Source organism: Phacochoerus africanus, chromosome 8 (genome assembly GCF_016906955.1).
Source record: "Phacochoerus africanus isolate WHEZ1 chromosome 8, ROS_Pafr_v1, whole genome shotgun sequence".
Classification (NCBI taxonomy): Eukaryota; Metazoa; Chordata; class Mammalia; order Artiodactyla; family Suidae; genus Phacochoerus; species Phacochoerus africanus.
Window position 1 is genome coordinate 152,251 of NC_062551.1, and position 25,696 is coordinate 177,946.

Consider the following 25,696-nt stretch of genomic DNA (forward strand, 5'->3'; position numbering starts at 1 on the left):
CAGGTATGGCTGAGCTGCGGTCACGTCTGTGTGGAGTCAGACAATACCAAGGCCAGTCCTGTCAGCTCGGCCACCCGTGCCCTTGCAAGACAGTGAGGAATGGCCACAGGACATGCGCAGTGGACACAACCACTCCTCAGAGCACGTGCCACCATAAAACCACGTGCTAACCCTGTGTGAGGACAGAACTGCCTCGGTCCCGTCCCAGCACCAGAACAGGGCCAGGCACACAGCAGGCCTGCAACAAAGGGTCAACATGTGAGCAGCTTGCAAGTGGCCGGGGTTTGAGAAGCCTTCCGCAGAGCCCGGGGGCGCCCACATCCAGTCCCAGCCACGCAGAGGCCTTCCTTAAGGAGGTCCACTGAGGGAGGCCGTGTGGGGGCACTACCAGCCTGCCAGCGCCCTTCACAGAGGGATCTTAGGAAGGCCTGGTCCAGAGCTGGGTCCCGGGGTCATCTCCTTTGAAGTAGGGGAGGGTGAGGAGGCGCCTGTGTATCCTGCTGAAAACCCAGGGTGGTGTATGGCTCAGGAAGGGGCACAACCAGTGGGCAAACAGGCACTGCAAGGCCCAGGTGGTAAGCCCAGCCTTCAGAGCAGGTGTTGACACGAGGGCCCTGGCTGTAGCTGTAATGGCCTCTCTCCCCCATGGCTGAGCACGGGCAGTGGTGCTGGCAGCAGGCCTGGGAGTGGGCAGTTTCATCACGGCCTGGGCCCAGCCTCTGCTTCACTATCCCTGGGACACTGGCTTGTCATGTTATTTTATTTTTTCTTTGTCTTTTTGCCTTTTCTAGGGCCGCTCTCTGCGGCATATGGAGGTTCCTAGGCTAGGGGTCTAATTGGAGCTGTGGCCACTGGCCTACGCCAGAGTCACAGCAATGCGGGATCTGAGCCATGTCTGCAACCTACACCATAGCTCTCAGCAATGCCGGATCCTCAGCCCACTGAGCGAGGCCAGGGATCGAACCTGCAACCTCATGGTTCCTAGTCAGATTCGTTAACCACTGACTGCGCCACGACGGGAACTCCTGGCTTGTCACTTTAAAGTCTGACTCCTGGCTGCAGTATGGCTGCCGCAGCTCCAAACATCACATTTCCACCTAAATGTATTTAAGGCTAGAAGGGGTAGGGTGCCGAGGTCTCCTTGCTTGCCTGTCATTTTCAGAGAATAAACCCCTTTCCAGAAGACCCCTACAGACTGTCTCACTGGCTGAAGCTCATCACAGCCATATTGGGGAGGGGGGGGCATGTGGCTCCAGGACAGACTCGCTCCCCAGAGCTGGGGTGGATGGCGGGAGGGATACCTGACAGCACCTCGTCTGTAGGGCTCTGTCCCTGCCTCGGGTGTTCAAAGCGCAGAGGTGCCCTTTACCAGCATGGCGAGGGTGCTGCCCAGGGCGTCCTGGAAGAGGGCCGATGGACCAAGGCCTGGGCAGAGGCTGAGGGAGACTGGCCTGCGGCAGGGTGATTGGTGGGCCTGCAACCTCGGGGGCCTTCCAGAACCAAACAGGACCCTCAGTCAAGGGCAGCCCATGCGGCTCAAAAGCACCAGGACCCGCCTCGTCTGGCGCTCCCCTGCACCCATCCACCCGGTCACACGCCCCCGAGTCTCTGCCGTGGACGTTCCGATTCTTTCCGCAGCAGGCACTCCGCCCTCTGCCCGCCACAGTGCTGCCCCGTGTCCGCCGAGATTCTGCGGCCGTGGTGCCCGGTGCCAGCAGGGGGGTCCTGCCCTGGGCTCGGCCACGAGCGACCTCGGGGCGCACTGGTGGAAACCGCCTTGGCAGCGGGTGCAGCCCCAGCGCCGGGGGTGGGGGGGAAAGAAGAGCTCACGCCTGGCAGAGCGTAACCCGTTCACGTTTATAGGAGAAACAGCAGAGGCAGGTCAGCGCTTCCACGGCCGCGACCCGGCCAACCCCGACCAGACGGAGGCAAGAGCAGCATTGCGCGGCCGGCACGGGGCGCGGCCCTCAGTCCCACTCCCCGTCGCCCTCGGGGTTGTCCTCCGGCGGCACCTCCAGGTCGCGGAAGTGGAAATTGGCCATCATGTCCCGCACGGCCAGCATCAGCCTGTTGAGACCCTGGTCGGGGTTCAGACCCCCGGCCCCGCCGTCGTCCGGCCTCTCCCCCTGCGGCAAGGAGACCCGGCTGAGCGAGGGCTGTTCGGCACAGCACGCCCGCCCAGCCGCCCCGGGGCCGGACACATGGTCTGGAAGCCTGGCGGCTGCCCGGCGCAGAGGGCCAGCTTCCCGAGCCGGCCGGCCGGCCCCCCCCACGTGCTGGGCTCCGACGGGACGTGCCTGAGCCCAGGCGGCGGGGCGGCCGGGACCAGCTCCACGCACCTCCATGGTGTAGTTTGGCAACAGCGAGCGAAAGAAGAGGGCGATGGTGTTTCCGTGGCTGACGGGGCTGAGCCTGCAAGAGCCAGGGGATCGGGGGGTGAAGCCCGGCTGACAGGCTGCTCCCCGCACTGTGGGGAGAGGAGGGCAGCCCGGCGCAGCGGCGGGCAGGGCGGAGCCGGAGCCGGAGCCGAGGGGTGGCTGCTGCGGCCAAGCCGCGCTTGCTCTTAGGAGAAGCTGTGGTTTCAAAGCACGTGTCACAGGGTGCCCCCTGGATGTTGAGGCGGGCACCCAGCTGTCCTCACTGCGACCATGCCCGGCCCGGTGTCAGCTGTGTCTTGAACCCGCTGATACTAAGGGTACTTTTTGTCACAACCGACGGAGAATCTAACAGGAAACGATTGATTTCCTTACGAATGTGCGCCCTGAATTTGTCGTATAATTCACCGGACAAAGAAGACCTAATTCTACAAAACACAGCCGCCTGAGGTCTGGCGACGGGGACTCTGTGACACAGGCTTAAAGCAAAGCGAGTTCTCAGCTTTAAAGGCAAGAAGGAAAGGACAAAAAGCAGCCCTCCCACAACCCGATTCCGAAGGCAGCCTGCAGCCGGGGGGGCCCGCCAAGGCCGCACTCCCCGGCCGGGCCCAGGGTCCTCTTCCCTCGCCTGGGATGTGCCGGTCACCCTCCCCCAGACGGGGCCTGGACACGGCGGAGGCTCCCACTGGGACACCTGCAGCAGGGCCCGCCGAGGCTCGCCAGCCCTTCCTCCCCGACGGCCTCTTCCCGCAGCTCAGACTCTCCTTCCTCCTAGATTCTCCTTAACCCCCGTCTCCGCTGCACTGCCCCCCGCCCCCCGCCCCGCGCGCAGAGCGGGATTCTGACTTTTGCTCCCGCTGAACCTCCACAACCTGACAGAGGCATGACCTTGCTCTCAAGTGGAGAAGCGCAGCTCGCAGAAGCTGACAGGGACCCCTGACACTCGGAGGCCCGGGTCTGAGTTCCTCGCTTCCGAGTCTAAGGCAGCAAGACCCTCCCACCCCGGCACTGACCGCAGAGCCGCAAGCCAAGGACAAGGTGGGAGGTACCTCTCCGGCCTGACGTAGGAGTAGATGGTGTCCAGGGGAGGCAGGGGGTCGAAGCCCAGCACGGACTGCGTGGTCACATCCTTCGGAAAGGGGCAGAGAACAGAGAGGGGGCCCTGAGCCCCTCCGCCCTGGACGGACCTCCGCTCGGGACCCGCAGTGTGGCAGAGTGGCCTTGTCTGCGAGCCTGCGCTCAGCGCGCTGGAAACCCGGGGTGAGCGGCAGGACAACGCTTCCTCCACCCGGAGGCTTGCCCTGCCCGGAGGCCTCCTGTGAGCCCGGGGGCGCGTGGGTATCATGGGCCTTCCATCCACGATGGCCGTCTCTCTCAGGGCTGCCGAGGGGCACTGCTCCGAGCCCCCCAGGTCGTGGAAAGCCAAGTGTCTGCAAGTGAAGGGCCCCCCCCCCCCGTGACCCCCACCCGAAGGGCAGGGCTGCAGGCAGAACGGCCCACGTGTGACTGGCTGGCCTTACCGGAGGCAGGGCAGCCACAGCTTCCTTGATCTCGGAGAGAACCACGTGGCGGTGGATGTTTCTGGGCGCGCGCTGGTACAGCACCTTGCGCCTAGGGCCCGGGAGGACAAGGGGCAGCGCGTGGACGGAGGCCCGCGGCCCGGCTCCACCCCCAGCGACAAGGTGGCGGATGGCCCGGCCCGGCTCACCTGCTCTCGCAGGCCTCCACCGCGGGGTCCCCGGCGTCCACCGCCTGCAGCACCTTCCGGACGTTCTCCTCCAGCCAGCTCATGGTGGCCGGCTCCTTCCAGAGAAAGTGCGACCTCCCGAGGTACAGGCTCACCAGCTGGCTCAGGGCGGGGGGCTGACTGCGGGGCAGGGGGCCTGTGAGACGCCCCGGGCCCAGGCTCCACAGCAGCGGGCACCGGGGGGTGGCCAGGGCCTGCCCAGTGACGGGACGGACCGCAGGGGTGGGGCACACGGGTGTCTGCTTCCGTACAGGGTCCTGAGCAGGGGCGCGTTCCTTGGTAAACGTGTAAATACGAGCACACACGCGTGTGCGCAGGTACTGGGAGAGCTGTCCTGGCTGCTGACAGGGTCTCAGGCAGCTGCTGGCACCCACATCAGACCCCTTGCTTCCCTTTTTTGAATGAGAAGCCGTGCCTGTGGGCCCTTCTCCTCCCCGTCCCCTGCTCCGCGATGTCCTCCGGTCCTACCTTATCTCCGCGTCGGGCCCAAAGAAGCGGTGGCTGGCCACGGCGGCGTCGGGCCGCACGCTGCAGTACTCGAGCAGAGGCATGAGAACTGCGGGAGGCAGGCAGGTGCTGAGGCCGCCCGGGAAGGCGGCTGCCCCTGGGGAGGGCTGGTCCACCCACCGGCCCTGCGCAGGAGCGGCCGCTCGAGCACGTTCTAATCCAGAGACCACGCGCCCCACGAGAGACTTCCTGGACGAGGGACCAGGCTCCAGGTCGCCGAGCAGCCCTGCCACTCCAGTGGACGCAGCTCTGCTGTGCACGGGCCCCCCCGGACCCACCCGCGGACGCTCACACCAGTCGGGGCCTCGCCTCAACCCCAAACACCTCGTCAGCTCCTCTCAGACGGGCCAGGCTGCGCCCGAGTGGGTACAGCCGGACCGAGGGTGCCCTGAGGTTATGGCCTGACCCCGCCATGGCCGCCCACAGGCAGGCCCACTAGGGGTGCGGTGGAGGGGTGCCTTGAGTGCCCAGGCGCACCCCCGCACATCCTGGCCCTGGCCCATGGCCTCACGGAGCTGCCCGTGTCCAAGGACCCCCAGCCCCGCCAAGGACCGTCGCTCAGGACAGGAGCTGCAGGCCTTCTTCTGGTCCACATCCGCCAGCTTTAGGTGCCCAGTGAAGAGGGCAGGCGGTGCGGGAGGCCCCAGGACAAGCTGTCTCTGAGGTCCTTGGCCCTCTGCCGAGGCGGACCTACCGGCCCCGTTTCCTCAGGCCCAGCCCATCTTCCTCTCCCCAGAAGACGCTTCTGTCGGCATCTGAAGACACTAAAGCGCACCCCGAGAGCAGAGTCACCGCTCGTCTCCAGAGTCAGCGGTGCGTCTGGAGCCCGCTGGGGGTGGGGGGCAGCCTTCCGTGGGCCCGGGGCGCACCCACCTCCGGGGAACATGAGGAGGGCCTGCTGCACCAGGACCGAGGCCTGTTCCCTCGCCGAGCTCAGCTCCTGCTCGGGGAGCTCCGCCTGCTGACTCAGCAGGAAGTACGCCAGCGGCACGGAGAAGGCAAAATTTGGGAGCTGAGACAGGTTCCGATGGGCCTACGAGGGAAGAAGGAGTCTGGGCCTTGGCGGCGGTGAAGCGACAGGCAAAGGACGCGGGAGCCTGTGTGTCCCCCGCACGCCGCGCCCGCGGAGAGGCAGCCCGGGCTTTCTCTGCGGAGAAAGGCAGACACAAGGACCCAGGGGTGTGCGGACTCAGGCCACCTCCAGGGGGTGGGGGCTCAGCGGAGACCCCACACGGCCCTCGCCCCCCGCCCCGTGGACGCGGCAGTCGGTCTCCCTTAGGGTGGGGTCCCGGTGCGCCCGAGCTCCGGAACCCTCGGGCCACCGCTGCGTGGGCGCCCTGCAGCAGCGTCTCGCGACCTCGAGGAGCGTCTGTAAACCAGACCCTCTCGCTCGGCGTGGCCAGAGCCACTGACACGGTTAAGCTCCCGTCACCCACGAACAGGTGCTGTGAAAACACTCACGCACAGAAACAGCACGAAACGCGGGCATCGCCCACTGCCAGCTACAAGCGACCCCAAGCAGGCAGGGGCCGCTCGGCAGCAGCACCACTGTCCGTTTCAGTTTCCAGCAACCATGCGAAAGAGGCGCCGTGTAGGCACAGCACCACCACCAGGCTTTTTCAAGGGACGGATTCTGTTCTTTCTCGTGCCTGCTCTCCGACCCCACAGGTCCCGGTGCACACGGGGCTCCGGCTGCGACGGCCTCCCTACCTGCGGCCTGCTCCCAGTGCCTGCACTCCCAGGTAAGCAGGTGGTCCAGACCCCCGGCGGTGGCACAGGCCGCCTGGCGCTCCGGACCCGCCCCCGCGGTGCCACAGCCCGCCTGGTGCCCCAGGATGACCCCCCCGCAGCGCTACGGCCTGGCGGACAGGGCACACCAACCTCCCACTCCTGAAAGAGGTGGATCAGGTACTCGTAGCTCCGCGCCCGCAAGGCCAGATGGTCGACCAGCAGCAACATGCAGAGCGGGTCCTCGTCTGGCTCCAGGCTTCCGGGGGCAGCAGGGAGAGCAGGGCGGGCGGAGGGAGACAGAACCCAGAGTGGGCCGGTGCGGGCGGAACGCCCTCGGCCCGCGAGGAGTGGCCGCGGGGCCCCTACCTGAGGATGAGCTTGCAGTACTCGAGCGCCGTGCGTGGGCAGCCCCGCTTCTCCAGGAAGGTCATCTGCTTGTAGAGGGCCAGGTAGAAGCTCCTAGACCCAAGACAGTTCCTCGTGAACGAGGCGCCGCAGGCAGCAGAGCAGCCACGTCGCCCAGCGCCTCGTCTGGCACTGCGTCCACCCGCTGCCCGCCGGCTCCGCTGGCGTTTCCCGTGGGGCCTAATCGGCGTGGATGTTCGCCAGCAGCCCGCGTCTGCAGAGAAGGTGACTCTGCGTGTTGTTTGCAGTCGCATGTGCACCCACGGACAGAAGACCACGCTCATCTGTCAGTTAGAACCTCAACCTTCATTCCCCTGCAGCACGATGTGTCACTTAAGGGAAGAGAGTTCAAAATCTTCTCCTGCAACGACCCTCATCTACCCTCGAGCCCAGCAACGGCTGCACCACAAAGGTTTGTGACTGGCAACGCTAGTGCGCCGTCACTTGTCAACAGCGCAGCCCGGTGAAGGCCTGAAACACTAGGCCTTCAGAGCATCTCCAAGAGCTGAGGACTTAACTGGACGATAAGCTAAGGCAGGAGAGGAAACTGAGGCCCAGCACACGAGGCAGACGACGTGTGCAGAGGAGTCGCCGTGCCCTGGGGCCCAGGGAGCCCCTGGGTGGGGAAGACAGCCTGCGATGGACATGACAACGGGTGGTGGAGGTGACAGGAAAGTGAAGACACCCCAGACAGAGAGCACGGCCACCCTTGCAGGGCCCTGAAGGCCAGGCAGAGGGGCCCGCCGGGAGGTCTGCGCTGGTGGGAGCAGGCCCCAGGGGGCAGGGCCCATGTGGCAGCGCCACCTACGACGCTAGGAAGAGGACGGGCTCATCCAGCTGCTGACTTGGGGACCAGCACACACGCATGCACACCCACGGCAGAGCGTCCGGAGCATCCCAGCCTCGCGGGCTGCAGATTCCGGAGTCCAGACACACGAGGAGGCACAATTACAGGTTCCCTCCTGGTGAAGTAGCCGGTGAGGCTCCCTCCTCACCTGGACAAGTTTAACCCCCGGCCAGCCGGCATGTCCACCTCCAGCCCAGCCTCTCACACTCCAGCTTCAAACACATCGAGATGCCCGGGGACCCAGCCCCGCGCCATCTGACCCCGCTGCCTCCACAGCGGCCCTCCTGTGTTGCACCTGTGACGGTGAAAGGAGGCAGTGCCGGCCGCTGAAGGCCCGCGGGCAGCCGGCTCACCTGTTCTCAGGTCTGCGGTAGTCCAGCCGGCAGGTCCCGCTGGTGAGGCTGAACAGGGGGTGGAAGGCACACTCCATGCTGTGCAGCGCACGCTCTGCAGGGACACGGGCGGGGGGCGTCAGTGACCACGCGGGGCGGCACACCCACCCTCCTCGCTCACAACCAGGAAGGCTTCAGAAGGGAGGGGGCCAGGAAACCAGGATTTGGAAAGCGACAGGCAGGGCCGTGCCCTGGGGCTCACGGCTGCCTCTGCAGGTCCTCCGACCAGACGGGCGCACACTTCCTGGAAACCCATAAGCACCCACAAGGCCGAGGGTGGAAGTGGCCACACCCAGGGCATCAGCCATCATCACAAAAGGGGCAGGCGCTGACGCAGTGGCCCCGCAGCAGAGCCTGAGGACACTGCGGAAGGGACCGCAACTGCAGAGGGATGGTTCCAGGCTTCCATCACAGGAAAGTCCAGAACGCAGAGCAGACGTGCCTGTGAGGGGCTGGGGGAGGGGACAGCTGCTACGTCAGGGCTCCTCTTGGCAGAGCTGGAAATGACCCAGAAGCCACGGGGATGAGGCCCTGCCACTCTGCAGACACCAGACCCCATGAACGGCACACACGCAAAGGGCGAGTCTCACCGCACGCGAGCGCTACCTCAGTAAGGCTCTTGTTCAGCAGACCCCTGGCGAGCGCCCCCCGCCCGCTGCGCCTGGGCTGCAGGCTGCCCACGGGTCTCACCTACAAGGTCCCGGGCCATCTCCTGGTCCTCCTGAAAGCGGCAGGCATCGCTGAGCTGCAGGAGCGAATCCACGTGATAGGGGCTCGTCTGCAGCAGAACCTACAAGGAAGAGCAAGACGCAAGCTGCGGGCCGCGCCCCCGGGGCCGCCACGCCGCCTCCCCACCCCCACCCCCACCCCGGGGGTGCGCGCGCCCATCCCCCGCACCCGGGGGCGCTCGGCCCTCACCCCCACCCCGGGGGTGCGCGCGCCCCTCCCCCGCCCCCGGGGGGCGCTCGGCCCTCACCCCCACCCCGGGGGTGCGCGCGCCCCTCCCCCGCCCCCGGGGGCGCTCGGCCCTCCCCACCCCCACCCCGGGGTGCGTGCGCACCACAATGTTGTTGGGCTCCATGGACTCCACCGCGGCCAGGAACTTGTGCTGCGTTTGCTGGTACTCCTCGTTGTGCTCGAAGGCAAAGCAGGAGCGGCCCTTCTTGGACTCCAGCAGCCGCATGGACAGACCTGGGGGGGCCCTGGGTCAAGGCGCCACCAGCGACACCCAGTCCCCTGTCCACACTCTCCCTGTAATCGTCCCCCCCTCCCACCACCCCTGAGCGGGGTCCAAGCACCCACGTCCCAGGCACAGCCCACCTCCCGCCGCCCCATCTGGTGGAGCCCAACCACTGGCTGCTCAGCGCAGAAACCCAGGTGGCCTAGGAGGAGGCGGCCACGGCCAACCCTCAACTAGGTGCCCGTCCTGTCCACTCCTCCTGCTGACTCTGGGTGGGACGCCCGTGAAACAGACCAGGGCTCCAGGACGCCCTCACCACACTCTCTCAGAGGCCCCACCGAGGGCAGCCCTGCAGGGCCCCAGGGCAGCCAGTCCCGCTGCCTGCGCTCAGGGCCGCTGCTCGAACGTGGGGGTGAATGACCAGGGGGGGCAAGCAGCCACCCAAGCACAGGGCCCACGGTCCTCCACGCTACCCCCCCCAGGGCCCTCCCCCACACCCCAACCTTTCGCAGGGCTCTTTTCCTTAAGTGGTCCCTTAACTGGTGCGTGCTCACTGGTTTGCAACAAAATCTAAAATGCCAGTGTAAAACCTTGACTGCTTGCTATAGCACGGGATGCACAGTACAAAGGGAAAAGTGGAAAAAAGCGGATTAAAACAAGCCCGAGGAAACGCACGGTGGGCGAGGGTCTGTGCCCAGACGCGGGTTCCGCCTGAGCTGCTGCTGGGACGTGGCTCTGCGCGGAGGCCAGCCCCATGCCCTCACCTGGTTTGGTGTAGCGCGGCCACGTGCTCTTGGGGGTGGTCAGCCACGAAGACTTGGGGTACACGCGCTGCCTCTGCCGCGGCCTGGGGAGAACGGTGACGGTTACCTCTGCGGCTGGACCTCCGCAGGGAAGACGGTGGAAGCTACACTCCCACGAGCAAGACAGAGACAGAGGCAAAGAGCGGGAGCTGGCCGCCGAGACGCCGGCCGGGCCGAGGCTGCAGACCGGGCCGAGGCTGCAGACCGAGACGCCAGCAACCCGACAGCTACAGGAAGAGGAAATGGGACCCAGAGCCCAGCGAAGTGGCAGAAAAGGTAAAAAAACCAAAACAACCAACTTCCCCCCAAACCCAAACCAAACCCCCACTAAGGTCGAACCCGTAACTGGAGACATGGAGGCTGAGAGCTCGCTGCAGAGCGGAGGGGCCGCCTCCACGGCCCTCTCGGGGGCCCACTAACACCGCCAGCCGCTTGGCAAAGGGGGCCCGTAAGAGTGATGAGACAGGGGCCTCGGTACCCCGAGACCGACACACTTCCGCAAGCAAGCCGGCCAGAGAGAATGCACTGGGCAGGGGCCCGAGCGCACTCATCGGGGGTCCCCTAACCTGTGGTCACACACTGTCGTCTGCGCTGCCACTTGCTGCTTTACTTCTCAAGCTGAGCAGCAGCCACGTGGACCTGCATGTACCGCTCTGTATGCTTTTTTTTTGGTAATCTGAACTATTTCACGAAGAACAATGAGTAAGAATCTAGATTTTGTTAGGAATGGGATTAGAAAACGTGTTTTTCTTCCAACAAGAACGCCGGAAACTGCAGGAGAAAAAAAAGGCTCAAGAAAAGCATGGCCAAAATTGGAAGGAAAGTAGCCTGCAGCTGACCTGGGATAACTGGTGTGAGAAGGAGAACAGGCTGCTCGGAACGGCCCTCGCCCATGGGGTCCCAGGGAAGGTTCGGCCCTGCAGCGAGCTGGGTGGTGGGCGCCCGCGAGAGCAGACACCGGCGGGGCACCAGAAACAGACAGAGGGAAGGGTGAGCCAGGCGGCAGAGACAGTCCAGAGGGGAGATCTCAAGACGACCACCAGACGTATCACAAAGAGACACACCGTCTCCGTGTCTTAGGAGCAGGGCAAGGGGACAAGGAAGCCCATGGGTAGGACTTAAGTTTTTGTTTCTGTCTTTTTGCCATTTCTTGGGCTGCTCCCGCAGCACATAGAGGTTCGCAGGCTAGGGGTCGAATCGGAGCTGTAGCCACCGGCCTACGCCAGAGCCACAGCAACGCGGGATCCGAGCTGTGTCTGCAACCTACGCCACAGCCCACGGCAACGCCGGATCGTTAACCCACTGAGCAAGGGCAGGGACCGAACCCGCAACCTCATGGTTCCTAGTCGGATTCGTTAACCACTGCGCCACGACGGGAACTCCAAGTTTTTAAAGAAATAAACATAACAAATTAGAAGTGCAGGAGTTCCCACTGTGGCACAAGAGGATTGGTGGTGTCTTGGGAGTGCTGGAACACAGGTTCAATCCCCGGCTCCGCACACTGGGTTAAGGATCTGGAGTTGCCGCGGCTGTGGCTTAGGTGGCAACCACAGTTCAGATATGATCCCTGGCCCGGGAGCTCCATATGCCTGGAGAAGCCAAAATTGAGCCGGAGGGAAAAAAAAAAAAAAGCAATTACTTTTAACGAATGACTAGCAGTCACTATAAAGTGCGCAGAAACAGCACCAGGCAGCCAGGTGAGATGCCAGGGAGACCAGGCAGATGCAAAAAGGAAGCAAGGGTGAGCAGGGCCAGCCCCGGGCAACCCAGGTGAGCAAGAGGATGGGTAATACTCCAAAAAGACCAAGTCGGAGGCTCTTGAACTCAACACTAAAAATAAAAGCAAATTATAACGCAAACCCAGAAACACAGGGAACGTGACGAGAAGAAACCCTCAGCCTTACTCGTAACCAAAGTCCCAGCATCGAGACTTCTTGTCTTTGTATCATGACACCTCAAGGCCTCCCACACCTACCGGGGCTCCGAGGAAGAAACAACACACAGACGTGGGCGCAGCGGGGGCACCACGCCTGGGGCACCACCGTGCCAAGTGCGGCAGGTGCAGGGGCTGCAGCCACACACACCCTGACACCTGGGCCCGGGGGTGAGCGTGCCCCCTGCCCCTTCTCCCTGGCACTCAGGACTCAGCCCTGCAGAACCGGGCACATGGGACATGGCAGGGCGCTACTGCCCAGGGCACAAGGGGCCCGGGACACATAGCAAACAGCCATGAGTGATTACCTTTCGTTGGGGGGGGGGTCAAAGGAGGCAACTCTGAGCTGCTTGAATAAGCAGTTCTTTTTTTAATAAGCACTTAGCCCCATAACCAGAAAAAATACGTACTTGGAAAGAGAAAGTTTCTGCCAAGGGAGGGCTCCCGCACCTGGGGCCGGGCTGGGACAGCCTCCCCCATGGGAAGGCCCATGCTCTGGGGGCTCTCTGCCCACAGGAGGACACCAGCCACCAAAGGCCACACGGACAAAGGTCGCACCCAGCTAAAAACCCAAACTCCATGCATGAGAAGCAAGGATGAGTCCGGCGGAGACAGCAGCACCCGAAGCTCAAACTGGGAATCCTGGAGAAACGAGCCCTGCGTGTGCAGGCTCGTGGAATGAGCGGGCCAGGACGAGGCCCCCAGCCCCTCGGGCCCACGCACCCGCCCTCGCCGTGCACAGTCGGGGCTTCTCACCTCTGCTCCCCCAGGACAGCCCGGGCGCCGAAGTACCTCTTCAGTTCTGTGTCCGGATTCAAGTGTCTGCAGAATTGAAAGGTGGACAGAGAAAACGAAGCTGAGCTTTGCAACCATCCTGGGAGTCTAAGAAAGCCAGACAACGCCCAGCAGGGAAGAGCGCCACGCTGCCAGGACGGGCAGTGTGCAGCCTGCTTCCTCTGTGCTGCCCGGCCGGGGGCGGAGACTGGCTGCCACCGGCACGTGTCCAGCCGAGTCAGAGCAACGCGAGCCTGGGGCCAAGATCGAGGGGTCGTCACTACTCAGGAAGGAAGCTGGCAGGGACTGCGGGGGGGGGGGGACAGGAGCTCATCGAGCACCCCAAGACCACGGGATGGATAACGCACCCAGGGGACGGGGGACCTGAGCGCAGGCCGGCGCGGGCGCCGGGCTGGGGAGGGCCTGCGCACCTGTGCTCCACATACAGCACGTGCTTCCTGGAGCTCAGCGGGGGCGGGCCCGGGCGGCGGGAGCCGCTGCCGTCCTCAATCCTCTCCAGGATGCGGCCGATGTCCTCCAGCCCGTCCTCCTGCAAGAGCCCCAACGGCAGGCGCGTCACTCGGGGTGAGGCACCGGCCAAGGGCAACGTGACCGCCTCCGCCTCAGGGCTGCCTCGGCAGCTCTGGGTCTGACACGGGTCCACGTGAGGCTTTGGATCGTTTGTTCTATTTCTGCGAAAAACGTCCTGGGTGAAGCGACAGGGACGGCGCTGAGTCTGCGGACTGGTTTGGGCGGCAGGGCCTTTCTAGCAACGTTAATTCCTCAATCCAGGAGCACGGGCCATCTTCCCGTTTCTTGGAATCCTCTTTAATTTCCTTGATTGACACTTTAGCGTTCTCAGCATCTAAGTCTGACCTCCTTGGTCAGGTTTATTCCTAGGTACTTAATTTGGGGGGGACTGATTTTATTTTTAAGGTTTTTTAGCTTTTTAGGGCCACACCCGTGGCCTATGGAGGTTCCCAGGTTAGGGGGGGTCAAAGGGGAGCTGTGGCTGCTGGCCTACACCACAGCCACAGCCACACTGGATCCGAGCCACGTCTGCGACCAACGCTGGATTGTGACCCCCCTGGGTGAGGCCGGGGCTCAAACCCGCGTCCTCATGGATGCGCGTTGGATTTGTTTCCGCTGTGCCCCGACGGGCACTCCGTAAGTGACTTGCTACGTTAAGGTGCGGCCCCTCTACCCCCACTTCCGTCAGAGCTTCTCTCGTGCATGGAGGTTGGATTTTGTCACTTGTCTGCCCCTACTGAGATGACCGTGGGGTCTCGGCCTTTCTCTTGTCAACGCGGCGTGTGACGCCGACTGACGCGTGTACTGAGCCATCCTTGTGAACCTGGGATACATCCCCCTTGGTCATGGCGTGTGGTCTTTTTTATGTGTTGTTGGACTCAGCTGGCGAAACCTCTGCTGAGCATTTCTGCGTCTGTACGCATCAAAGACACTGGCCTACGATTTCCTTTTTGAGTGCATCTCTCTCTGGTTTTGGTATTAGGGAAAGGAACTTATTTGTACAAAGAACAAGTATTACTCTGTTTCATTCCTGAGAGACGGTACAATCCAAACACCACGTCCCGCTCACGCAGGGGACAAAAGGAGAGGCGCTTCTGAGAGGAGGCTCAGAGTCACAGATCGGAGTCAGTCCTGCTCTGTGGTCGGAGGAGCCGCATTCCCAAAGTTTGCCAGCAAGTGGCAACCAGAGTGGGGCCCTCCCCCGCAAGGTCCACGAGGTAAATAATCTGGGACGCTCCCCTGGCTTCTGACAAAGTCGAATCAAATGTAAAATTGAAGATAAGCTGTTTTCAGGGGAGGGAGGCGGAGCGGGATGGACCGGGACCTGGAGAAGCAGTGAGACCCTGCTGTGCAGCCCTGCGAACCGAGTCTCGCCCTTAGGGTGGAGCAGGACGCAGGGTAACGTGAGGGAGAGGATGCGTGCGTGTGTGACTGGGCCACCCTGCGACACAGCAGAAAACGGACAGGACACTGTCAACCAACCAGAACCGAGAAACCAAAAACGGAGAAAGAAGAACTGTTTTCAACACCACCTTGAGAACAGCCGGAAAAGAACAGAGGAGGGGAGCTTCCCCTCCTGGCTCAGTGGTTAACCAACCAACCAGGATCCATAAGGACACAGGTTCGATCCCTGGCCTCACGAAGTGGGTTAAGGAGCCGGTGTCCCTTGAGCTGTGGCGTAGGGCACAGACGCGGCTCGGACCTCGTGTTGCTGTGGCGGTGGTGCAGGCTGGAAGCTGTAGCTCTGAGTGGACTCCTAGCCTGGGCACCTCCGTGGGCCGCAGGTGCGGCCCTGAAAAGACGAAAAAGCGAAGAGAGAGGAAATCCGCCGGGGGCACATACCGACGTTTCTCCGGCAGCGTTCTTCTTGTTTTTCTGTTTCCTTTTCTTCTTGCGGAGTCTGCCGCTCGCACTAGACTAACAAGGGAAGCACGTTTCAGCCCGTGGGAGGCGATCACCTCCCAGACCCGGAGACGAGCGCCGCTGCAGCGGGACGGGCTGCTGCCCCCTCCTCAACGTCCCGGCCACTCCCTCCTCATTGGTCGCCCTGTGGGTCCCGGGCCACCCGCCACCCGCCCTCTGCATGGACCCCTCCCTCCCGCCCCCCCCCCCCGCCTCACTCAGCTGTTGAGGGAAGAGCCCCCGCCTGGGTCAGTGCAGGTCTGTGTCACCCTGAGCCCCACAGGCTCGCAGTGGGCACGTGCTGGATGAAGGAACGAGGCCTCCCGGAGGGGCCCTCTCTGTGCCGTGCTGCTCGGACACGTACCCGACCCCGAGTGGCCTGCATGTCCCTTCATGCTGCGTCCACCAAGGGCCCTGGTCAACTGACTGAGCCGCAGACACAGACCCGAAGGACAGCGGACACCCAGGCAGAAGCGGACCCCCCAGCATGTACTAGGGAGACCGTCCCGGGCCCTGCTTGGGGCCCTCTGCCAGCCGCCCTCATCTGAAGGACTTCAGGCCAATCTGATCAAGGTTCCCGCGGAGAGCGGGGGCAGCTGGGCTGTTAACAAATGCAACCCGGACAAGAGCGCCGTGTGCGAGGCGGCCTCACCTGCTCGGGGGGCACTGCCCTGTCAGCCACGTTGCCATCCCGCTTGGTCGCCGTGCGTCCGCTCTGGGGCCTCCTCTTGCTCCCCGAGGCCACAGTGTCCGTGAGTGGACAGTCAGTCCTGCCCCCGTTGACCACCGGGCCCTCGTCCAGGTCCTCGATGTTGATCTGGGGACACAGGTGGGAAGGGCAGGGCGCTGGGGTGTGTCCGCGTCACAGATGCAAAGGTGGCACTGAGACGCGTGTGCCGGGGGGAGCAGCGGTGGGCGGGTGCGCTCATAGCCACTGGGGCCGTCGAGGGAGGAAGGGGAGGACCCATCGTGGCCACAGCCAGATGCTCACCTCTGACCCGCTCTCAGGGGACTTCAGGCAGTGAGGCGGCTGGGTGCCGTGTGCCAACCTGCGCTGTCCTCAGAGGCACCAGGGGCACGCCCCACCGGGCACCCCCCAGGGCAGTGACGAGTGGGCACACGCTCAGCTGACACCGCGGTGCTCCTCTCCCCCCACACGAGCATCGGGACCAGGGCCGGGGGACGGAGCCCCGACACAGACGCGACACGTGACGACGGGAAGAGGGGTTCCCGAGTCGGCGGAGCCTGAGGCCGCAGGGAAGAGGGACGAGCCAGGGCCGCACGCACACCCTCGGGGAGGAACACAGTCCGAATGAGAGGCTCCGGAGGACAGACGGACACACGCGTACAAACGCGTGCATAACAGGGGCCCCTAGGCCAGGAAGTGAACCCACGAGTGAAAGAGGCAACTCGTGGGTTCCTGCTGTGGCCCAGGGCGTTACAGACCCAACTAGCATCCATGAGGACACAGGTTCGATCCTTGGCCTCGCTCAGCGGGTTAAGGATCTGGAGTTGCCAGGGCCGTGGTGTAGGCTGGCAGCTGCAGCTCTGAGTCAACACCTAGCCCGGGAACTTCCATATGCCGCGGGTGTGACCCTAAAAAGAAAACCCAAACCGGGGAGTTCCCTTGTTGTGCAGTGGGTTAAGGATCTGGCGTTGTTACTGCAGCGGCTCAGATCACTGCAATGGTGCAAGTTCAGTCCCTGGCCCAGGAATGTTCACGTGCTGCCAGTATGGCCAAGAACAAACCCAAAAGCGCCAAAACTAGGCGGGTGTGCTCCGCGATCATTTGCTGGCTAGAACCAGTGGCCTAGAGTCCCCGTGGACAGTCTCAAGAGAGCAGGGGGGAGGGCAGTGGAAGAGCTCGGGGCCGGGGTCAAAGGCCGGCCCATTCAGCGAATGCATACATCTTTTTATAAAGAGGGCACGTGACTTCGACGCTGCTGAAGCCAGGGTCCAGCTGTGGGCCAGATCTCGAAGCAAAGGAAAGAACTGGAAGGAGGGCCCCAGGGCCACTTCCTCTGAACAGCAGGGTCACAGGGAAGCGGCCCTGTGCGTCCCCAGCATCCGGCCCAACGTGCTTCCTCTTACGACAGCAGGATGGTTGACCCCTCTGAAGCCACTCTCACATCCTTAAAATAATTCTTATTTTTGAGCCCCCTTTGGAAACGTGAGCTGTCCTGAGAAATTCAAACTTACGAGCTCCATGCCAAGCTGGACTTCAACGGGCATTGTGCGTAGGGCATAAGGCTTCCTGCCCGCTCTGCCAGCACCCACGTGGCGGCACCAGAACCTGACTGCTGGCCACTGTCCTGACATCAGCCTGACCTGCTGCCCCACAGTTCCAAGGCCTCGAGTGATACAACAGCAAGGGGTTACTGCCACTACACGCGGTCTCTGGTCTTCTGAGGGACAGGCAAGGACGCGACAGTCAGGGCTGCCAAGGGGGGCAGGAGCTGACCTCAAACAGAAACTGGGGTAAAATGCACATCTTCTGAATGAAGGCCCAGCCCACGTCCTGGGTCAGGTACGGAACAAACCCACCCTTCTCAAGATACAAGACACTGCTGTCACCCTAGAAACCCATGCCTCCTGCCAACGCAGGCAAACACGGGGCGGGGGGCCTGTGGCCACTGGTGGCTCCTGCCCGTCCTGGGTGGCGCACGTGCAAAGCGTCCTGGTTTCGGGCACACAGGGCAGTGTTTCTGAGGCTTGTCGGGCTGCGGTCAGGAGTCTGTTACCGTGACCAGTGTTTCTTCGCAGGGATGCACGTGGCTCACCTCTCGGGGCTACTGCGAATTGCGGGGCTGTGAGCACCTGCGAGCCCCCTGGGGTAAGAACCCCGCAGTGGGTTACTGGGCCACGAGGCGTGGGGCTCCCCCTGAACTGCCAGCCTGTCTCCAGCGGGCCGATGTCACACCCCTCCCACAGAAAGGCTCGCCTTGCTGCAGAGCCGGTCTCTCTGATTTTGGCCCTCGGGTGTGCGACCTACTCCACAGCTCACGGCAATGCCAGACCCTTAAGCCACTAAGCGAGGCCAGGGACCGAACCCGCAACCTCACGGTTCCTAGTCAGATCTGTTTCCGCTGCGCCGCAACGGGAACTCCTCTCTCGCTTTAACTGTTAAACCAGGGGCATGTGGAAATTCCCAGGCCAGGGGTCGAACTGGAGCTGCAGTTGAGCCCTTGCCACAGCCACCTGGGTCCCTGAGCCACTGAGCGAGGCCAGGGATCGAATCTGCACCCTCACAGAGATGTCGGGGCCTTAACCCACTGAGCCACAACGGGAACTCTGGGTGAGGCGTTCTTTGGTGTTAAACTTGGGGCGTCTTTCTGCCACTGCCGCATCACCTATTTTCTCCGCTCCGCTCGGGTGTGTCCCTTTTCCTCCCGACGGCCTGAGGTCTCCGCTCTCTCCTTTGCCTGAGGTTGCAGACGCCTCAGGCCACTGGGTGTGGTCCCCAGAGTCCAGAGGCTCAGCCGTCTTTCCAGCATCTCCCCTTCCGGACCGGGTGGCGTTTCCCCGGCCCAGCTTCGAGCTCCTTCGTCCTTTCTGCTCAAGCGTCTGATCCGCCGTTGAGACCCTCCCTCGAGTCACGCACTGCAGAGGGAGGACTTCTGTCCCCTGGAATTTGCTCTCTTACCGGTGCTACTTCTCTGGCGAGAGTCCTCTTCTTCCCTCATTGTGGGCGTGATTTTCCTCACACCCTTGAGCACATCTACACGTCGTCTCAGGTGTGTGTGTGACCTGATCATCGGTCTTCACCGGGCTTGTTCCTACCGCACGCGCTCTCGGGGCCGCAATTCCCACTGCTGCCCCTCGGCGTGGCTGGGGCTGTCGTGGCGTGTGTGGTCACGCGGCCAAGAGCGCGTGGAGACTTGTTCAGGCAGCAGTTCACTTGCTGGCAGAGGAGTCGGCACCACACCGCCACGCCTTATTTTCACGTTTCCTCAAGGCAGGCATCAAGCATTCCTTCCTGGAGGGTTACTTCTCCGCCCCACACAGCCCCCTCGTAGGGTCTGGAAGGCCTCCCCGACAGCCCCTGCCCCAATAACCCCAGCCACCTCAGCAGACCCCAAATCCGACCTGCCTCGTCAGCTCAGCCTCGCTGCCACCGTCTCCTGGGACAGCCGAGTGCGCCCGTGTGAAGCGTCTCCAAGCAACGCGCGATGTCTAATGTCTGAAAAGAGTTTGTTTCTTTTGCTGGTTTTGTCACTGCTCAGGGCAAGAAGGCTACTCTAGGGTCAGTGACTTTGCCACGGCCGGAAGTGGAGACCTCACTCTTGCCTTAACTCACCCACCACTTGGTTTATTTAGAGATCGTTTTCGGTTTTATAAAAATAAGTCTTTCGGGCATTCTCATGTGGCGTGGCGGGTTAAAGAGCCAGCGTTGTCACTCCCGTGGCATGGGTCACTGAGGCAGCATGGGTTTGAGCCCCGATCCGGGAACTTCCACATGCTGCAGGCAGTTGCGTTTCCCACTGAAAGAGGGAAAGGACTAAAACTTCGCATTCTTTGTTTTTTTTTTAATTTTTTTAGGGCCACACTCACGGCACATGGAGGTTCCCAGGCTAGGGGTCGAATCAGAGCTGCAGCTGCCGGCCTGCACCCCAGCCACAGCAACACAGGATCCGAGCGGCATCTGCGACCTATATCACAGCTCACAGCAATGCCAGGGCCTTAACCCACTGAGTGAGGCCAAGGACTGAACCTGCAACCTCATGGTTCCTAGGTGGATTCGTTTCCGCTACGCCACGATGGGAATTCCTCAAACTCTGCATCCCTGAGAGAGTATGCCCACAGCCTGCAATCAAGAAGGACAAAGTCTCACCTACTTGTCTGCAAGTACAAAGTGGCGTTAATGATACCACCTTTGCTAAAGGTTTCCCACGGACCCAGGGTGAAGGATGGGCATTGCCGTGAGCTGTGGTGTAGGTCGCAGATGCGGCTTGGATCCCGTGTTGCTGTGGCCCTGGCTTAGGTTGGTGGCTACAGCTCCGATTGGACCCCTAGCCTGGGAACCTCCATATGCCGCGGGAGCGGCCTAAGAAATAGCAAAAAAAGACCAAAAACAAAAAGAGTCACAACATTACAGTCAGCCTCAACCAAATTTGCCCTCGAGCACTTAAAAAAAAAGCTACAGGTGTTCTAGTATCACCTGTCCTGAACTGCAACCGTGAACGTGCATCGGGGTCTTCCTCCTGCCACTGAGACTGGACATCAGGGGTTCCCGTCGTGGTGCAGCGGAAACGAATCCGATGAGCATCCATGAGGACGCGGGTTTGACCCCTGGCCTCACTCAGTGGGTTAAGGATCCGGCGTTGCTGTGGCTGTGGTGAAGGCCAGCAGTCACCGCTCCAATTCAACCTCTAGCCTGGGAACCTCCATGTGCCTCAGGTACAGTCCAAAAAAAAAAAAAAAAAAAACCCAAGAAAAAGAAGAAGAAGGAAAAAAGCTGGATATGAAAGACAAAGACGACGCATGATGGCAAAACAGAAGCTCAGCAGAGCTTCCGGTTTCCTTCCAGCCAAACAGCAACCTAATGAATGACACCCATTCTGGAAGAAGTTTGTTTTTTTTTTGTCTTGTTGTTGTTGCTATTTCTTGGGCCACTCCCGCAGCATATGGAGGTTCCCAGGCTAGGGGTCGAATCGGAGCTGTAGCCACTGGCCTACACCAGAGCCACAGCAACGCGGGATCCGAGCCGCGTCTGGGACCTACACCACAGCTCACGGCAACGCCAGATCGTTAACCCACTGAGCAAGGGCAGGGACCGAACCCACAACCTCATGGTTCCTAGTCGGATTCGTTAACCACTGCGCCACGACGGGAACTCCTGTTTTTATTTAATTATACAACTTAGATTATTTCAATTACTTTCAGAGCCTGCCACTCTACCGTACATGAAAACAGAGTAACAAACATAATCCTTTGGAAGAAAACGATCTTCCTCAATAAGACATCTCGACGCTACTGGATAAATCCTGCTGGTTTAAAAAAGTTGATGTGGGTTTTACTGCATCGTCACAGTGGTCCTTGACCCGCCAGGGATTAATAAATTCTATTTTACACCTTTTTTGGTCTTGGCTGCCACTGTGGCATGTGGAAGTCCCTGGGCCAGGGATCGAACCTGAACTGCTGAAGCAATAATGCTGGATCCTCAACCTGCGGAGCCACCAAAAAACTCCTACTTTCCACCATTTTTAAGGCCTGTCCAGTAGCAACACACACGTGGCACAACTCAAACGACACCTCAGAACAGGCGCGTCTACCACACTTGAGTTACGTCTCCGCAAAACTGACTCTGAATGAAACAGGCAAGGTGACCTCCGACCTGAGGCCAAGGAACCTCACCCAGGAGCAGTGAGGACAGTCCCGGCCCCAGAGGGACAGAGGGTGCCCCCTGCCCACTCCCCAGGAGAGCAGCACCAAGCTCCGGGGCTGCGTCTACCCAAGCTCCAGCGTGCGCTTTCCTGGTTGCCAACGTCACCTCGAGTCTGTGTTTCTGGAACACCGGGCCCCAGCAAGGGCCATGGCTGTGCCTGTTAGCTCTCTCACTCCCAACAACAGGGGAGCCAGGGCCAAGCAGGTACCGTGCCCTCAGAGCCAAGAGGTGGAGCCGGGATTCAACCCTGGGTCCCTCTGACTCCAGAGCCTGGGTGCTACACTCATAGTCCAGCCGTGGAGGAGACACAGCCTCAAGCCGTGATCTCTGCGCACCTACTGGGTGCTGACGCGGCTCTAGGTGGGGGGGACACACTAGGGAATGATGACGCCTCTGGCCTCTCGAAGCTCAGGCCCCAGAATTGGGAGGCGAGCCGCCCGAGCTCCGGGAGCACGCAGGTCATCTGAAGGTGCGAGCCAGGGCACACGAGGGAGAAGAAAGACCAGACCAACTGGGAGGGGGCATGGGACTCATTTCAAATCAGCAGGAAGGGTGCCCGAGTCCCGAGGACAGGAGCGACCATGAACAGAGCTGGTCCAGGGAGAGGGGACGGCACGGGGGGCCCAGCGGGGCTGGAGCAGAGCAAACAAGACCGGAGAGCGATGAGTGGGCCAGCCTGGCCCCACCGCCGCCGCCGCCGCCGGGGGTCCTGAAGGGAGGAGGGCTGAGGGCAGACGTGCGCGTTGCAGGGTCCCCGTGGCCGCTGCGTCCGGACAGTTGCAGAGGAACAAGAGGATGAGCAGGACTGGTGAGCACGACCCCGCCAGCGGCCACGGTCACACTGCAGGTACCGCGGCCTGAAGCCACCCAGGACCTGACAAGGGTGTGCCCGTGGGGCGTGAGGGAGGGAGAAAGAGTGGGGTGCCCTCCGGGCTGCTGGCCGGGGCGACAGGACGAGTGGAGACGCCTGCACAGACGGGGAAGGAGGAGGAGGAGGTGGAGAGGGCGGCGCGAGTTGAGAAGCACCGAGGAGATGGGTGTGAGCCCGGAGATGGGGAAGGAGGCCTGTGCTGGAGACACGGAGGCCGCAGCTGAAGGCAGGAGCGACGCCGCTGAGCTGACTGGTCTCCGGCAGCCCCACGACCACCCCTCCTCCTCCCTCACACACACGAGCACCTGGCTGTTCTTCTGACTCACTGACCTCAGACTTCTGGGCCCCTGTCTGTTTACCATCCTTGCTTCTTGAGCAGGAACATGAACTTTGCCTCAGAGACAAGGAGCGTGGTGTGGGTAAGAGCACCACTTCCCATCGAGAAGCGGATGTCACTGCAGGTGGCACTTACCATCGCGCTTGTACAATGGGGACAATGACCTCCCCGACTGACGAACAAGACAGAGCAGCAGAGCCTGCGCTCGTAAATGTCCTCCAGTGACGGCTGTTTGACACAAAACCTGGAGGGTCTGGAATAAGGGGAAAACAGCCCTGACAGGAGGTCCAGGACACAGCTGACTGGAGCACGAGCCCATCACACCCTGTGCACAGAGAGATGGAAGGAAGAAGGAAGCTGGCGGTGTTTTCAGAGGTCAGAACAGCGACAGAAGGAGTTCCTGTCATGGCGCAGTGGTTAATGAATCCGACTAGGAACCATGCGGTTGCGGGTTCGGTCCCTGCCCTTGCTCAGTAGGTTAAGGATCCGGTGTTGCCGTGAGCTGTGGTGTAGGTCGCAGACGCGGCTCAGATCCCGCATGGCTGTGGTGCAGGCCGGCGGCTACAGCTCCAATTGGACCCCTAGCCTGGGAACCTCCATATGCTGTGGGAGCAGCCCCGGAACAGGCAAAATAAATAAATAAATAAATTAATTAATTAATTAATTAAAAAAAAACAAAGTCGATGGAAAACTTAAGGATGCAGGATGGGATGGAAGTACTGGGAAAACAACTGTGGAGGCTGAGGGGCACCTCTGAGGGTTACCCGTACGTCTCTGTGTATATTTGAAACTTCCCATGGTACAGAAGTTAAAAAGAAAGAGGTGACAAGAAATGGGCAAGCAAGAAGGCTCCGAGGAGGCGAACAAAGAGTCGGAAGGACCTGAAGAACAACGGAGCCCCCCTTCACCAGAACGACAAGGTCAGGCTCTTACCCAAGAGGAACAGGAGGAGCAATTTCTACACCCAACGCCCAGACTGGCAGCCCGCGCGCCCACTGTCTCAGGAGGGCCCATAACGTGGCAACTTTCGGTAAAGTTGGGAGCAGCAGCCAGACCAAGAGGGAGCTGACAAGCATGGCTGGTTGCTCTATGGTCTTCAAAACTACTGCTACGCCTTCAAACACGCAGCAACAGCTGTGGAGTCCCTACGCGGGTGGGCACGAGGTGCTGGGGACATAAGGCCAGCGGAACAGACGTCCCTGCTGCACAGGGCGGTCAGGGCAGCAGGCGCACCGCACAGACGTGCAAAAGTAGAGAATGAGGTCGGCGACAAGGAGACCCCGGGCGTTGTTACTTAATTCCCATCTACTGTGTCATTTCTCTGGGCCAGACACCTGCTGGGGGGGACGCAGAGATGAGCCAGAGCCAGACAATGAGCCCTGGGGTGTGTGGAAAAGATGAGAACGTTCGTGAAGGCCCTGCGATGGCTAGGCTTCGGAGGCACTTAACCCTGAAATCCAGGTTGGAGCCCCGAGACCCCGCCCACCGCGCTGCGGTCCCGCCCCCAGAGCCGGGCCACACCCACTCCGCCGCAGCGGGGACCCACTAACCCCGCCCACGGACGCTATGGCCCCGCCCCTCACCGCAGCCCAAACCCAACGTAGCACCGCCCCGTGGGCTCAGGCCACCGCCCACTCCCTTGGCCCCGCCCTCCCCACTGCAGCTCCAACCCCGCCGCCCCGCCCCGTGACGTCACGGACCCGCCACCTCGCAGGCCGCCCCCACCCGCAGCCCCCAGCCCCGGTAGCCCTGCTGCTCACCAGCTCGAACCGGTTGTTGACGCGGACGCCCTCCTTTCCTGTGCCCCGGGCACGCCGGCCACCTGGCCCCTGCTGTGGGCATTCTTCTTCTGCATCATCGTCATCATGGAGGACAAACTGCAGGGCGCCGGGCCCAAGGGGCTCCTGGCCGCGCTGTTCCCCCCTCAGCCTCCGGAGGGCCCGGCGCGACATAGGACCCAACAGCCGCTGACGTCTGGAGACCGGCAGAAGGAAGAGCAGAAAAGAGAGCGGCCGGCGCGCCTGCGCACTTACAGCGCGGTGGCGCGAGGCTGGCGCGTCGCGTCTGCGCGGTGCCGCTCTCCCGAAGTCCCGCCCAGTCGTCGGTATCATCAAAGAAGGTGCGTACGCTTCCGGACGAGTTCTCGCGAGAATGGGCGGGTCCGCCGGCCTCTGTTTCCTGTTCTGGAGGCGCGCCCGCGACGCACATCGGGACCGGGCGGGGCGAGCCGGGGGCGCGCAGGCTTAGATCCTCGGGCCTCTGCGCTAGGCGGCGAGGTGGTGCTGTCGAGGTGGGGAGGCTCGGGCTGCAGCGGGAAGCCCGGGGGACCCAGTCCCGGTAGGTCGCCTCCACGGCCGGCGGCCAGACGATGCTGTGCTTGTGAGAAGTCGGCCCTCCGAAACGCAGGAGCTTCCCAAGCAGCGCATCGGGTCACCCCCTCCCCGGGAGTCTGCTTTTTGTTTGCGTCCCAGGTGATTCTCCAGTATACTGGGTGTGGGGATCCTTGGTCTGAGGTGGAGGCTTGCCACGCTTACTGTGTGTCCTAACTGTGATGATCAGGGGCCCAATCCCTAGACATTCCGAGGTGGGGCCTGGCATTGATTTTCTCTTTTTTTAATCTTCGGGAGAGTAGAATGCGCAGGCAAATTTGAGAAGCCCTGCACTGCAGAGGTGCAAGTGCCAGGCTAAGGTGGTTTGGCGTGGGTAATTGGCACTGAGCTGGGGTTGACTCTCAGTGTGGTGCCCAGGCCAGGCCCTAGACTGAGTTCTTACCTCCTCCTGGAAGGTAGATATCACTCCCCACCCTGCCCCTTTTACAGATAAAGACTTAGAGAATAAGGAACTGGCTCAGGTAGAATCTGGATTTGCATTTGTGTCTGTGGCTCCCGAGTTCAGATGAGGAAGTCTGCCAACGGAGACCGAGAAGCAAGGCGGGTTGGGTTGCCTGCAAGTACTAGGCCCTGGGATCGCACTGAC

General features: G+C 61.9%; 1 protein-coding gene across 2 annotated transcripts; it reads right to left on the reverse strand.

The window, feature by feature from the left end:
* Positions 1 to 1,836: 1,836 nt before the first annotated feature.
* TCF25 (transcription factor 25) lies at positions 1,837 to 24,803 on the reverse strand. 2 transcript variants are annotated; one of them, XM_047793541.1, is made up of 18 exons: positions 24,481 to 24,803; positions 15,780 to 15,944; positions 15,068 to 15,142; positions 13,126 to 13,244; positions 12,677 to 12,742; positions 9,949 to 10,031; positions 9,065 to 9,195; positions 8,695 to 8,794; positions 7,966 to 8,059; positions 6,727 to 6,819; positions 6,511 to 6,616; positions 5,503 to 5,662; positions 4,591 to 4,678; positions 4,084 to 4,242; positions 3,896 to 3,986; positions 3,425 to 3,504; positions 2,340 to 2,412; positions 1,837 to 2,126 (listed from the first exon to the last, which is right to left on the reverse strand). In XM_047793541.1, the coding sequence occupies exons 1-18, from the start codon at positions 24,670 to 24,672 to the stop codon at positions 1,968 to 1,970; spliced, it is 2,034 nt and encodes a 677-aa protein (XP_047649497.1). In that variant the 5' UTR covers positions 24,673 to 24,803; the 3' UTR covers positions 1,837 to 1,967. The 2 variants fall into 2 exon arrangements, with proteins under 2 accessions (XP_047649497.1, XP_047649496.1); XM_047793540.1 differs by having other exon boundaries at positions 2,298 to 2,412; positions 24,481 to 24,790.
* Positions 24,804 to 25,696: the final 893 nt, after the last annotated feature.

Excerpts from the sequence above, each read along its gene's own strand:
- TCF25 (XM_047793540.1), bottom strand. The coding sequence starts at position 24,672 with ATGTCGCGCCGGGCCCTCCGGAGGCTGAGGGGGGAACAGCGCGGCCAG. Across the intron at positions 4,679-5,502 it reads CCTCCTCATGTTCCCCGGAG|TTCTCATGCCTCTGCTCGAG; the intron begins GTGGGTGCGCCC and ends TGCCTCCCGCAG. Across the intron at positions 3,505-3,895 it reads CTGTGGCTGCCCTGCCTCCG|GATGTGACCACGCAGTCCGT; the intron begins GTAAGGCCAGCC and ends CCCTTTCCGAAG.